A 16072-nucleotide genomic window follows, 5' to 3' on the forward strand; every position below is an offset into this window, starting at 1 on the left:
TATTATTGAAGTTGTCACCTAACTTTTTCTGCAAAAATCCGAATGCCACCTCGCACATCCACAAATAGACGTTTTTTTTTACAGATCCGCCCTGGTCTATATATATAATATTGTTTCAATCAAAAGAGATTTCAATTTGTGTTATTTTTTTATAGGTACATATAATACACAACATGTTTTTAAGCAAACCAAGAACCATTCGCTTACATAATAATATGCTATATGCCCCGTGTTGGCTTAATCCATTACTGTTCAAATTTATTTCTTACCTGTTAACCTAACAACTACCTGGGGTATTAGAATTAAATAATGGTTTCGAATTCACCTGTATAAAGTTGCGAGTTGGTCAGGTAGTAGAAAAGTTACGAATTGGCCGGTGTACATTTTGATTTAAAAAAGTTTGTCATTAAGAGTTACGAGTTGGAGTGTGTCCAATTCCTCAAGTTCTTTGTTAATAACAATCTTATCGACATCCGGATTAACTGTTACCCAAAAAATTCGTATTCTACGGGTCGAAATACAAAAAAAACTTGGGTAAGTCCATCTGAAAAAAGAAGGGCGTTGTAGTCCCCTGGCAACAGGACTATACGTTTCAAGTCTTACTTTACTTTATTTATTTATTTAAAAATTTCAACGGGCCTTAAAGGCCTAAAGCTATATATTCAATTAGTATAATACAATAATATAATACTATATATTACAAAACTTATATCAAGTTGTGTGGCTCGTTGTCCAATCATGCTCCTTGCCTACTAAATTGACTACTGTTCTCTTTCACTCTTCCCTGTTTGTTATTCTTTCTTCACAACCAATAATTCCCTTATTTTTCTGAGATCTTCCTATATGATCTCAAACCGTCTTTGTCTGGGTCCTCCTTTTCCTTTTTTCGTGATTGGGTCCCGTTTTAGGGTCACCTATGGCATCCTCTTTCGTTCCATACTCATTACGTGTCCCATATATCTCACTCTCAACCTTCCTCTGTGATTTTGCCTCTATATGTAGCTCTGCACATTTTTGTGTTCCATCTTTCCAATTTCTCCGTATTTTATTCCTTCACTGTCCATACTTGGCTAGCATATGGCACTCTGGGTCTTATTCCCTTTTATATAGGGTGTCCCAAAAGTAGCGGAACGGTCGAGTATTTCGCGAACTAAACATCGGATCGAAAAACTGAAAAATATGGGTTTAATCATTTTCAAAAATTTATCCAATGACACCAAACACCAATCCACACTATAACCTCTGGAGGTGGGGTGGGGGGTAACTTTAAAATCTCAAACAGAAACCCCCAGTTTTTCTTGCAAATTTGGATTCGTTACGTAAAAGTAGGCAACTTTTATTCAAGACATTGAACTATGGATAGATGGCGCTATAATTGGGAAAAACGATTTATCCTGATACCATAGGTAAATTATAGAAACGGTATAATATCTCACGAAATACACTTCCAAATGAGAAATCAAAAAACAGATTTTTAATCTTTTTCGAAAACCTATCGACTAACACTAAACATGACCCTCCAACCCACCCCCTGGAGGTGGGTTGGGGGTAACTTTAAAATCTTAAATAGCAACCCCCACTTTTTATTGCAGATTCGAATTCGTCATAAAAAAAATAAGCAACTTTATTCGAAACATTTTTTAAAATTTTTGATAGATGGCGCCAATAAATCGTATTTTCCAATTAAAGCACCATCTATCTACTAACAATTCTAAAAAATGTTTCGAATAAATATTGTTTATTTCTTCATCACGGATCCAAATCTGTAATAAAAATAAGAGTTGCCATTTTAGATTTTAAAGTTACCCCCCACCTTACCTCCAGGTGGTGGGTTGGAGGGTCACGTTTGGTGTTAAGCGAAAGGTTTTCGAAAAAGATTAAAAATCTGTTTTTTAGTTTCTCATTTAGAAGTGTATTTCGTGAGATATTAGACCGTTTCTATAATTTACCTATGGTATCAGGATAAATCGTTATTCCCAATTATAGCGCCATCCATCCACAGTTCGAAAAATGTCTTAAATAAAAGTTGCTTACTTTTACATAACGAATTAAAATCTGCAAAAAAAAACTGGGGATTTCTATTTGAGATTTTAAAGTTACCCCCTACCCCACCTCCAGGGGGTGTAGTGGTGGTTGGTGTTTGGTGTCATTGGATAGATTTTTGAAAATGATTGAACACGTATTTTTCATTTTTTCGATCCGATGTTTAGTTCGCGAAATATTCGACCGTTCCACTACTTTTGGGACACCTTGGGTATAGTAGACCAGGACTAATTTGTAAAAAAACGTGTATTTTTGGATGTGAGAGGTGGCATTCGGATTTTTTCAGATAAAGTTAGGTGACACCTTCAGTAATAATAATTGACTTATGCTCCTTCTCAAATATGCCCGGAACATTAATAAAAAAATTAAAATATTAAAAATTTCGAAAAACATCAATTTTTTTTAGCTTTCTTTGCTTATAACTTCAAAACGGTTCGTTTTGGAACAAAGTCGTAGAGAGATAAAGATAATTGAATTTTGTACCATACACGACTGGTCAAAAATCTCTTAAGGTATTACTTTTTCTGAAATATAGCAATAAATACAAAATAATGGGGCAAAATACGCCTGTTGTTATTCAATGTTTCTTAACCAATTTGGTAGCACTTACAACCTTAGTAATTCGCTTACAAAATTCTTATTTATAACTTACTTAAATGGTCTACCAAATTTCACTAAAATCGACCTAATAGATTTTGCATAATAAATTTGCAATGTAAAAATGTTATTAAAAAAGTTCAAATTTTTAAAATCTTTCTGAACAAAAAGTAAACCATTTAGAAGTTGGCCAATTTTTTTACATATAAAGAGGTGCTCTACCTATCTAATACACTTTACAGAATTAAAATCGGATTATAAGGAGCCTCCGCAATGTTTTAATATTATAAACAATTTTTTGGCTTATAAACAAATAGCTTTGTTTAATAATAAAAAAGTAATGTTTAGCAATGCAAATAATTAAAACCGGTATAATTTGACTTAAACTTTCAAATGCTGTCAGCAGAATTGCTATTTAATTTTTAATCAAAAGTTATTCTCGTTCAAAAATTGCAATTTTTCGATTTTTTGAATGTTACACCGCGTTTATCTCGAAAACTATGCATCCTACGAAAAAACTAGTAAGAACATTTTTTGCTTAGAATTACCCAAGAAATACAAAAATGTTTTATTTTGCGAAAAATCGATGTTACGTAATTACTTAAGTTCTTTGTTTATAACAGTTTTATCGACATCCGGATCAATTGTTACCCAAAAAATTCGTGTTCTACGGGTCAAAATACATAAATAAAACTTGGGTAACTCCATCTAAATAAAGGAGCCCGTAGCACCCCCTCCTGGACGCAGCACTAATTTGTTTATAAGCCAAAAAATTGTTTATAACTTTAAAACATTGCTGAGGCTGCTTAAATAATCCGATTTCAATTCTGTGAAGTGCAATTTATAGGTGGAGTGCTTCTTTATGTGTAAAAAAGTGACAAATCTTTGTATGTTCTAGTTTTTGTTGTGCAAGATTTTAAGAAATTTTAATTTAAAAAAAAAAGTTTAGATTGCAAAATTATTATTAAAGTTATAAGCAAAGAAATTAGAAAAAAACGAAATTTTTTGAAATTTGAAATATTTTATTTTTTTTAAATAATGTTCCGGGCATATTTGAGAAGGAGCATAAGTCAATTATTATTAACGAAGTTATCACCTACCTTTATCCGCAAAAATCCGAATGCCACCTCACACATTCACCTAAAAACAGATCCTTCCTGGTCTATATCCTTAGCTTTGCTTTTCTCGATACATATTTGGATTTTATCAGTGGTCTTGTGCTTTTCATCTTTTCAATTCCCTTTGCTAGTCTGGCATTCATTTTCTATTCTTCCTGACCATTCTCATCTACAATAACCCCCAGATACCTAAAAGGAACCACTCCCTCGAAATTATATTCACTTGCTTTATTAGATATGAAAGTAAACTGTCCCTCTTCTTTTTGCTCTGTATTTCCGAACATCATATACTTTGATTTTCCTGGTTAATTTCTAGATCAAAATATTTTGCCTCCTTGTCGAATCTTTTCATAACATTCCTGAATTCTTTTCTTGTTTTCGGTAGAACAGTAAGATCATCAGCGAAGGCCAGACATTAATCCTCATTGTTGAAGATAGATTCGGTCGTTTTAACTCGGCGATTTCTGATTATTGTTTCCAATACAAATTAAAATTCAGCCTGTATAATGGATCTCCTTGTCTAAGACCTCTGTTTACTTTAAATGCATCCGATAAGAATCCTCTCTATCCTACATAAATTTCGTGTGCTATTCAAAATTATTTTGACTAACCTAATCACTCTAATCAATTTTGCGAGTATTCAAAAAAGCTCATTGCTTCATATATGTTATTCCTTCTTATCGCCTATCATATGTTTATCTAAAATCTACGAAGAATCTTATATTCATAGCCTGAATTTCTTTTAGTGTAAAAATCTGATCTGTTACTGATCTCTTAACTATAAAGGCACGTATTCATTACGTTGCTGCTCTATGCTCCGTGTAGCTGCTCCAGATATACGTTGGTGCTCCCGCTCGGCGCTCACCCACGGCGATCCAATCGGTGGCGGTTTATATGTAGAGGAGCGCATGCCGTATCTATTGGAGCAGTTACACGGAGCACGAAGCAACAACGTAATGGACACGTGCTTTAAAACCGGCCTGGTATTTACCTAGTTTATCTTCACCAAATCTGTTGACACTCTCTCTCCTAAGTCGCGTCCTCATTGAGTTCACATCGCAAGCAAGCAAGCAATTTGATTCAACCCGACCTGTGGGAGATATCCACCCTTTCGAAAAAAGTAAATTCGGGTGTAACAAATTCATTGGGGCGAGGTGTTTTAACCAGAGTTTAAAAACAGGGATCACCCCACCTCGCTCCAATGCCCCAGGCCATCCCTTTCCCCCACATAGCACGCTGATGCGCGATGGGGGCACAACTGTCGTAGCCAAATGCTCTTCACAATGGAATCCTGGGTAATAAGATTCCAATGTAGTGCCCTAATCGAATGCAAAAACTAGGCCAGCGTGATGCGCTCCATGCCTTTATCTTCTTACTTATTTATCCGCGGAACTAAAATTGCTTGCTTGGGCCCCAAGTCATTGTACCAAGCCCCACTGAGCTCGGTCCAATGTCTTGGAACTCAAGAATTTTATGATTTTTTTGTTTTTGTAATTTTTTTGGTGGCTTACGCCTTTTTTTTTGGTTTTTTTGTTTGTATACTGGTTTTACCTGATCGTCTGTCTGGTATCTTGGATGACTTCTTGAACTACCTTGGTCACTATGTTAGTGACTAGTCTTACTAGGTAGTCTTCGTCTGGGAGGATAGCTGTGGTGGCTTGTTGGTTATTGGCTTGTGTGGCTTTGGCATAGGAGACTCCGGTTGCCTGTTGTCGTCTGTTGGTCTGCTGTTGTGGCCTCTGTTGTGGTGGTCTGCTCCAGGTTGGACATCTAGGGCATCCTCTGTAGCTTGCGGGATGGCTTCCGTGGCAGTTGGCGCAGGTTGCCTTTGTCTCTCTGGGCCTTTTACATTGCTTCGAGTGGTGATCTTCTCCGCATTTCACACATCTGGGGTCTTTGTGGCACGCGTTCTGTGCATGGTGGAAGCCCTGGCAGTTGAAGCACTGCGTTGGCCCTGTCGCTTTTCGTCGGTCTTCTACTACTACCTTCATGTGGCACAGATTGGTGATCAGCTTAGCCTTTTCTACGTCCTCGCGATTCAGAGTCAGTACGAACATCGGTAGTTTCCTTTTGGGGCCGGCTCTTGTGGTCATATTCTTAGCTGCTTGGCAGACTATTTGGTGTTGTACTTTTATCTTTTCTTGGATTTCCTCCTTGGTGGTGTTTGAGAGCAATCCTCTTAAAACCAATTCGGGTTTTATATCCACTTCTACTGGGAAGGCTACCCATTGCAGCCTTTTGTCTTTGTGTGCCTCTGCGTATTCTTCTATTATCCTCACCATTTTTTTATAATCTTCCAGGCTTTTCGCCTGGATGAGTGTTTCTTTGCCACTCCTGGAGATTTTGTTTGTCGTGTAGACTTTTAATTTTTGGGCTATGGTGAGGATAGCCCCTGTTTCATTCGCGCTCTGTAATTTAATTACAGGCAGCTTTCTCTGAGGTGTTGCTTGTTGTTCGGGCAACACGGTGGTTTCTTCGTTTGTTTTCATGTCTTCTGTCTCTGAATCGCCAGATCGTCTCAAGGTAGGCGTCTCACCATCTGTGTTTTGCTCTGCGGTGGGCTGGGTTTCTGGTCCTCGTGACAGTGGTGGGAAGTTTTCTTTCTTCTTTTTTGGCTTCGGTTCTTCAGCCGGCGGTGGCTTTTTGGTCGCTGGGTTTTTGTCCTGTTGTGGCCTCGGTAGCTTTGGTGGCTGATTCTCCTGTTGGTGTTGCTTCTCTATCAGTTTCCGAGTTTCTTTCAACTCTTTCAGCAGGTCGTCCATCCGGGATGACTTCTTCGCCATCTTTTCTCTTTGTCGCTCGATTTCGGCAGTTAGTCGCTCCTTTTCGGCCCTATGCCGGGCTGTCTCTTCTTCATGCTTTTTTATCTGATCGTGCTGATCTTCAAACAGGGTTTCGAGCTTTTGCAAGGCCACCTTTCTCTTAGCCCTTCTTGCTCTTTCTCTCTGCCTTTCTGGGGGCTTCATTTTCCGTGTCCTCGGTGTCGGTGTCCTCTTCGGAGTCTTCCTCGGATTTCATCTCCGTATCTTCTTCGGTTTCCTCTTCGCTTTCATCTGTTTGTTCTTTCTGTAATAAGCTAAGAACCACTTTGCGTGGATCTTCATGTGTTGGCGGAGTGGCCATAGGGGGGGGGGGGGTGATCGAGACCTAGCTCGATCAATCGTCTGGGGGGGAGAATCTCTAATTTTGGCGAACCTTTTTTTTCCGCCGACTGGCCCGACGCCAGCTCCGCTTCAGGGTTGGTTTCCCTGTCCCCATCGCGGTTGTTCACGTACCCAGACAAAACTAAGTACGGGATCCTCTTGATATTCTCGTTCTACTGACCTAGGGGCCGGGGCTGCCCGATGTAGATTCCAAAGAACTACACCTTGCAGTGTCTACCCTTACGGAGGCACAGTAGAAATCTCGTAGCGGGCTCACGTCGAGCCCGCTTTACTTTTTCTGCTAACCGATCTCTAGCTGTGGCGTCTCAGAAAATCCAATAAAATCAAATTCCCTAAGTTTCACCACATCCAGTCGATCGACCTTTGCCTCTCCTTCTTGCCTCAGAGAGTGAGAAGCGCTTAACTACTGTCTTGCTTACATTCAAGACTGAACTGAGAAGTTCACAGTCGAGCCACTCCTACTTCGTTGGCTGTGTCGCTGCTATTCCGCTCCGCTGCTGGCACGTCTTCCTCCGGTGGCTGGCACCGGACAACTGAGTCGACATCGTCGATCGACTCTGTCTATCGACACTCTCGACTGAGTGTGTACGCGGCAATCGACTTTGTCGATCGACAAAAGATGTCGTTGGACTTGTCAACTGGTTTTCCATGATCTGTCGGTAAAATCAAAGGGTAGTAGTCGAGTCAAATCCGAAGTGTGGACGTGCTAGCTAGCATTCGACCTTCGACATTGGTAAAAATAATTCAGTGCAGTGTGCGCGCGGTGTAGTCTCAGCTTCAAAGCGTTCGCGGGTACCGTGGACAACTTGTCGCCGACAATTTCTAACCTCACTTAATATAAATAATACCGTTAATCTATGCCGTTAATAGATAATTTCTATCCTCACCTAATATAAATAATACCGTTAATAGATAAATATACAGGGTATATTTACTTTTAGTTAATATTAATAACTATTTATTTTTACTAATAATTTATACTAGGTAAATATACCTTGTATATTTATCTATTAACGATATTATTTATATCATTTTAAAGTGCGCATGCGTTTTGCTGCTAATTTGTCGCCGACAGGCACTTGCGAACGCACTTAATGTCTCGTGTTTTGTCTCTTGTCGGCAAAATGGAATGGGAAAAAGAAAAAGTGATGGATAAAAAAATAACATTTATTGAAGCGTAAAAATTAAAAACAAATCTATGGAACACTAGAAGCAAATATTATAAAGACCGAAACAAAAGGCAAAAAAATTTCTGAAACCACCGTTTCATCTGTATTCAAGGTTCAATATATCGATATCATCATTTTTCAAACCTTCTATCAGATTACTACCGCTATACCTATTTCTACTTTGAAGACTTGGTCGATCCCAAAATCTTCTTTTGCGCAATGATTTACGTTTTTTAGTTGTGATAATAACAAATAAGGCACAAACAATAATTGTCGACAAATATTCTGCCTACCTAGTGTGGACATGTGGACTTTTTCGATTTGTCGGTCGACAGTGGCGATAGACAGAGTCGATCGACAATGTCGACCCAATGAGGATGCGGCTTTAGTATCCTGGCTAATACCTTGTAACAAGTATTCAACAGAGCAAAACCTCTGTAATTTTCACATGTCAATCTATCTTCCTTAGAGATTTTACTTTATTTACTTAAATAATTATAATATTAGGGCAGTCAATAGCAGCAGCGGCTCGTGATTTTTACAATAGGGGAGGGATGCTATACCTAACTGTAAAATATCTAGACAAATTTGCACTAGCAAAAAAAATCCGCCAAAAAAATCTAATTTAAGGCCTTATTTTTTTGACCATTTTGTATTTACATTTTAAAGTATCATCTTAATTCATAATTTCATAATATCATATCATGTTAAGAATAGTTATTCTAATTGCAAAAGTGTATTACCAAAGTTTGTGTCGTTTATTTGTTAACAATCTCTGTAAGTAGATATGCATATCAAAATAAATACAGATTTGAAGTTTTGCAGTCCATACAGGTTGAAGGTTCACATTTTTTAAGATACTTAACTGAATTTTTTTAATTGTAAAAGCGGCCTACTGCGAATCCACAAACACGGTAAATTACCGATATTTTGCTTTGCATTACAGATATTGGAAAAAGTTATTTGAACAAGTTGTCACAAATATCATTCTAATCCCACATACCAAATTTCCTCACATGATTCGCACTTTTAGTTTTTTCATTATTTGTAGTCAGGATCCTAAAATCGGAGATGAGGCTGCTGGCCGATCAGCCGCCCTTGCCCAATCTCCGGGCAGCGTGTGCCTTAAGCGATAATGCAGCGCTAAGGAGACCGGGCCTCCTTAAACGCGGCTGGGCGGCGCGGAGTATTAGCAAGTGAGATATTCCGGCCAGCGGCCTTCGCTCCAATTTTAGGATCCTGACTACAAAATAATGAAAAAACTAAAAGTGCGAATTTTGTGATGAAATTTGGTATGTGGGGTTAGAACATTATTTGGAACAACTTGTTCAAATAACTTTTTCCGATATCTCTAACGCGAAGCAAAATAGCAAAGTAAACAAAACAGTGTAGCATGTGTAAAAAATTTATGGGGAGGCTAAGCCTCCCTTGCCTCCTCTGACCAGCCGCCACTGGTCAATAGAGATTTTAACTTCGAAAAAAATCAAACAAAATAGAACATTTTGCTAATTTTATTACGAATCGTTTAATAAACAGTATACCAAAAAGTTCTACTCCAAAAGTGGGTGCTCAGTTTTTTATTAAACAAATGAACTGCGAAATTAATTGTTTTTTTAAATAACTACGAAAATATAAATCTTAAAAAAAAACTGACTTGACCATTGAAAAATCCAATTTTACACAAAAAATTTTTTAGAAAAAACCTTTTTTAGAAAAATTAAATTTTAAATTAATATAGTTCCTATAATTTTTATCTATAACGCTAAATTCACCCTTCTCACAAATATTGGCGCACTCTATACTAGCGTTCGGTGAAGCGCACGGTTGAGTTATTTTAATATAATTCTTTAACTAAGGGATCAAATGAAATTTTCCAAATTGGACATGAAATAAGAGCATTTAAGCTATCCTATAATAGTTGTAACAAAAAGAAATAAAATGTATGGGCATAAGTACGGTGTGGGCGGAAAGTGAGACATGAATTTTGTTTAAAAATGATTTAAAAATGTGTAACTAATACAATTTTACTTATATAACTCTTAAATTTGCACAACCTACTTTTCAAACATCTTACTAAATTATGTTTCATTCAAAAAAATCTCAAACATTTAATTCAATTGATATGACGTCTCAGAACATGTAATTTTTGAAAACTTCGTAGTTTTACAGAATTACTACCAATTTAAAAGGGTATTACTCATGTTTGAACAGATATAATTACAATTGTATACTTAGATGTTTTTTAACGCTTAAGCTATAATCTTTGAAATGCACATTATTTAACTTTAGACATAAAATAAACAACTTCTTTTTGAAAAAATTAAAAAAGATAAAAAGTGTAATAAAACCGAAAAATATCATTTAAAAAAAATGTTTGTACAAAGTCATCAAAACTTTTTTCTGTACAACCTACCTAAAATACATTATATCAAGCTTAAAAAATAATAAATGTTAATAAAATGCTCTGAACCATATAAAATCTAATATGCAATGATCAGATACCAAATTATATTAATTTTATACGGGTATGTCAAAAAATATGACTTTCCCTCAAGAGTAAAGTACCTTTAAATTTCACAATATCAAAAATTGTTATAAAGAAAAATTGTTTGGAATTCAAAACTATGTTTCAATATTTAATTACTTCCTTCTAATTGAAATATTGTGAACTATAACGGTACTTACTGTTAAATTAATATTACTTAAATTAATATTAATTTAATATTTTTTAAATTAATATTTTTTTACATACCTAGTGTAAAATTGAAAAAGTTTGATATCTGATGGTTACATCTTAGATTCTAGACCATGTATAGCATTTTGTGAAGAATAACTTTTTTTCGTGAAATTGATAATAAAGTATTTATCATAATTGTAATAAAATGGTGTTGGGTATCCGTATTTTGAGAAAAATTTGATTTTTTTTTTCAATTAGAAAGATGTAATTACATATTAAAGCATCTTTCAATTCCAAACAACTTTTTATCATAATAATTTTTGATATTCTGGAATATAAAAGTACTTTACTCCTTAACGAAATTCATATTATTGACATACCTCGTATAAAATTAACAAAATTTTATATCTGATGGTTGAGTTTTAGATTTTAGACTATGCAGATCATTTTACGGAGAATAATTTTTTTTTCGTAAAATTGATAATAAAAGAGTTTCCCATATGGTTCGTAGTTCCTCAGACATACTGTGTAACAGCTCAAAATTTTTGAATTTTCAAATTTTAATGCCATAATATGCGGATTCAGCATAATCAAAAACAAAATAGAAACATTTTTTAGCAAAGAAAAATGATAAATTCAACGATATTTTTAAAATTATTTATAAAAAAAATTGTTATTGTTTAAACAATTAATAAACAACTAGCGGCTAAATCTGTGAGTAGAACTTTTTACCTTAACATGTATATAAACCAACAAAAAAAGTTTTAGAAAAATATAAGCTTGTTTGAATTTTTCCGAAAGAATACATACTTTCGTTCTCTATTGACTCCCCTATATGAGACTATTTTATTTTTGAATCTCTTAAATGTTTTAGCTTTACACTGGAGAGGCACAGTACTGGAGCAAGTATTTACTAGCTTGGGGCACTTTTATAGTTTTATACTTCTTTGTAGTATCGTCTTGGCTTGCTACTGTCCAATTATACAAAACGTTCGAAAATAGCGGCAAAATAACTTTAAGAAACGTCGTCGTTATAATAGTTAACAGATATTTCAGGTAAGTTATAATATAATGGTAGGGGAGCAAAGTATGCTAAATGTGCAGTCACTCAAGCGTTATGGGGACCTATTGGGTTGTGATTATTAGCTCCTAAAACCAAAAAACGTTAAGTAAAATTTTACATTTTAATGGGGACTTTCCATTTTTTAATTTAATTTTCCATTTCCAACAATCGATTTTTCAGATTATAGCGCCATCTATCTATAATTCGAAAAAATGACTCCAATAAAAGTTGCTTATTTTTACGTAAGGAATCCAAATCTGCAATAAAAATTGGGGGGTCCCATTTAAGATTTTAAAGTAGCCCCTCACCCCACCTCCGTGGTGGTCGTGTTTGGTACCATTCGATAGATTTTACAAAAACGTTTTGAAAGTGTATTTTGCAGTTTTTCGATCTGATGTTCATTTTGAGGAATATCGCGAGTTTGTATTCAAATTTTAAATTTACCCCCACCCCTCTCCGTGGGAGGTCATGTTTAGTACCTTTCGATAGGTTTTTGAAAAATATTAAAGACGAATTTTTTAGTTTTTCGATCTGACGTTCATTTCGCGAAATATTCGCTTTTTTTGTGAAACTTTTTGACTCACCCATTTTCTTACGCCCCGCTCAAATCGTCGTATTTTCTAAATATACACTATTTTGTATGTACTTAACATTCCTGATCTTAATCTGACAATTTCGAGTAGTTTTAAGGATAGATTTTTTTCGGGCCCCCCTTAACGAACTTCCCTGTGTTAAGAGCCAATATATGGTAGAGGTACCTCTGCAGGGTACTTCTCCCCATATGATAATCTGACGCACTCGAGTACCTGCAAAAATCCGCGCTTGGGTTCCCCTACCATATGTAGTGCATAAAGATCTTAAAGATCAAAAATAGTTTAAAAAAATGTTCTAATTCATGCTAGCATAGATAAATAAATTACGGCTGATCGTGTTTCACCAGAGACCACTCGATCAATTGTAGTTTATGATTATTAATTTCATGTTACTTTTAATCAAAACAACTAATCCAAAAAATATTTTCTATTAAAGCTTACAAAAAATAATAATTGTTTTATGCAAATTGGTAATGTGTTGTAAAGTTTGCCAACCTACATTCTGTATAACATAGGGAATGCAGAAACCATTATAACGGGCATGTTCTACGCAATTTAGACTTCTATGAGTTTCAGTGGTCGTCTCAGTCGCTTTTCAAACGTTGATCTCTGTGTACACTTCAAAGAGCAGTAAGTGAATATTTTATAAAATGGATACTTCACCAGTGAAGACGGTCCAGGTAATTGTATAACTACAAGGGTACTTTAGTCAGAGGACTGACGCCCGTCGCCTTCTTATGACGCAGTCTGCTGTTTCAAGGGCTTACGGTCAATACCAGGAGACCGGTAGCTATAATCGAAGACCAGGATCCGGTCGGCGACGGGTAATGTCAGAGATGGATGATCGATTTATTGTCCTAGGTGCCTTGAGAAATCGACACGCAACAGGAGTTTAACTTCAACAATCCTTGAGGAATGTGCGAGGTGTTACCGTCACTCAGTGAATAGTTAAGGGAAGACAAGACTGCCACTTAGACTCCCAGACAAGCTAACACAGGGACCAAATTAAAAGCCCGTTGGAAACAATTATTATATAGATAATTACTAGTAAGTTATACTAAACAAACATTTTATTTTCCTTACATTTGAAGCACGTATGGCATTCAGGTGCATTAAAATGTATATTTAATGATCACTTTTTTAACCTGGCATCCGACAGGTGAATTTTTCGACACTAACAGACATGTGGGGTGTGACAAACTCCAGCAACTGTAAGAGTTAATTAATCTCAAAAAATATCTTTACGTTTAGTTGTCTGTCATATCTGGAACTTCAACATCTTGAAGCTGGTCAGGATAGTCACTATTTACACTAACATTGCCTATTGCTTCACTTACTTCCGAATCACTCTTGTCAATACATTCGTCACTGTCTGCTTCATCCCATAAGACCTGAAGAGGTGCTTGTTGTCGTTCATGATTAATTTTAGCTTAGACTAATAAAAAAATATGTTAAAATCTGTAATAAGTATTATTCACTTACTTATAATTACTTATTTATATGAGTATAACAAAATAAACACAATTCTGCACAAATCCTTTTCACTTGCCTTTTCAAAACACTTTCTATCCAAATGTACTTGCTGAATCTAAACAGACGACTAAAAACTATGTAATCGTTTCGTTTTGATTCAATTCGAGTCTCTTGCCATCCCCTGACACCTGGTGTTTCGGAATATGTCCCTTGTCAAAGAGGCTTTACAAGAAGACTGAATTGCACCATAACGAAACGAAAAATAACTGCAAATATTAAAATATTTGCAGCGGAGTGTGGTTAGACTGTCTTCTAACGGGGAATGACGAAATGAGTGAAAATAATTTCGACCACGAGTCAGTAATCTGTTAACCGATATACAGTAGTACCAAGCGGCGCCGCTAGGAGAACACTCCAATAATGCGTCGCAGATTACTTTAATGAAACGTGGTCATTTGTACCCTAAAACCGAGTAAGGTATAACAAAAAACAAAATAATCGTTTCGTTTTGATTCAATTTGTTTACTCGCTTACTAGGTTTTAGAGTACAAATGACCACGTTTCATTAAAGTAATCTGCGACGCATTATTGCAGTGTTCTCCTAGCGGCGCCGCTTGGTTCTACTGTATCTCGGTTAATAGATTACTGACTCGTGGTCGAAATTATTTTCACTCATTTCGTCATTCTCCATTAGATGACAGTCTAACCACACTCCGCTGCCAGTGGCGTGCTGGAACTTATTAAGCGGCCCGGTGATTTTATAGAAAAGCGGCCTCCCATCCTTATTATACCTTCTATTATCAGAAAATTGTTTCTTATTTATAAAACAAAAATAATTCTTCTTCTTCTTCTTATATTTGTATAAATATGACTGTCTGTTTTTTCAATGTGCCTCTAGTAAGTTGTCGTTCCATCGTTTTCAACTTCTACCCACTCATCGTCTTTCTATTGGGCAACTGTCTCTCGCTGTCCTTACTATTCTATTTCTTGTCATTTGGCGTATTTGGTCATTCCATTATATTCTTCTGTTTCTTATTCAGTTATTAACATTGTCCACCTTGAATCTCCGTTGTATATCTGTTCTTCTAGCTCTGTATCCCACAGAATCTTACCATCGATTTTCGAAGGGTTTTCATTTCCGCTGTTTCGAGCAATTTTTTTGTACTCTCCGTGTCGGGTCGTGTTTCTGCCGCGTATGTCATTATTGGTCTGATGACTATTTTGTAAATTCTGCCTTTCATTTCTTTTTCGATATTTTTATTCATTTGATCTTCCACTTCTGTTTCCAGCCTTCCGTAGCTAGATAGTGTGATGTCTATATGTTCTATCAGCCCTCCACCTCCAATTTACATCTTATTGGATTTGCTGTTATAACCATGAATTTTGTCTTTTTGGGGGAAATTAACATGTTAAAGATTCTGGCGGTTATGTTAAATTGATGCAGCATACGTTGTTAGAAATGTTTGATCTCCTGAGAAGAGTTGAGTACGAAAGCAATAAAGTTGCTGTGAAAATCAATAAAGCTAAGACCAAGACAAAAATAATGATGTTCGACAGATTCGACACTATTCAACTGACTAACATGCTACAGGAATATCAGATAGTAAACACCTTTGTCTATCTCGGGTCTAGTATATCTAACGATGGTAACTGTGAAGTAGGAGTTCGTAGATGTATTCATCATCATCATCATTGGCTCGACAGCCCTTTCTGAGTCTTGGCCTTTTCCAGGATTCTTCTCCACTCTGATCTGTTTCGTTTTTTTTTTCTCCAGTTTTTTATTTTTAAGGTTTTTATATCATTTTCTTACTCACCGGAGGGCCCGCAGACGTTCGGATACAATTAGCGTCTCTTTGCAAAGACAATGACGTCGACTTTGCAAAGTAACAAGACACTTACTCAACACACACACTACACATTACACCTGAGTTAGTGATAAGGTATCCAATTACGTGGCTAAAGGTTCTAGTTCTAAACCAAGGCCAGAATCAGAGAAAAAAAAATATCATTTTCTATTTGTTCTAAATATCTCAGCTTCGGTCTTCCTCTTTTTCTTTTTCCTACTGACATCTGTTTGAATATTTTGTTTGGTATTTCGCCTTCTTCCATTCTTTCTACATGTCCCATCCAACGCAGCCGTCCTATTTTAATGAATGTTATGATATCCGGATCCTG

The 16072-nt window shown here is 36.1% G+C and overlaps 1 protein-coding gene across 3 annotated transcripts in view; it reads left to right on the plus strand.

Moving 5' to 3' along the window:
- The window catches only part of LOC126883279 (uncharacterized), a 152621-nt gene that overhangs the window by 77611 nt on the left and 58938 nt on the right, over positions 1–16072 (plus strand). For all 3 annotated transcript variants that reach the window (XM_050648617.1, XM_050648616.1, XM_050648618.1), the window contains one exon: positions 11643–11824. In XM_050648617.1, the coding sequence (XP_050504574.1) occupies positions 11643–11824 (182 nt within the window). The remainder of the gene's footprint in view (positions 1–11642; positions 11825–16072) is intronic.

This window comes from Diabrotica virgifera, chromosome 4, assembly GCF_917563875.1.
Source record: "Diabrotica virgifera virgifera chromosome 4, PGI_DIABVI_V3a".
NCBI lineage: Eukaryota > Metazoa > Arthropoda > Insecta > Coleoptera > Chrysomelidae > Diabrotica > Diabrotica virgifera.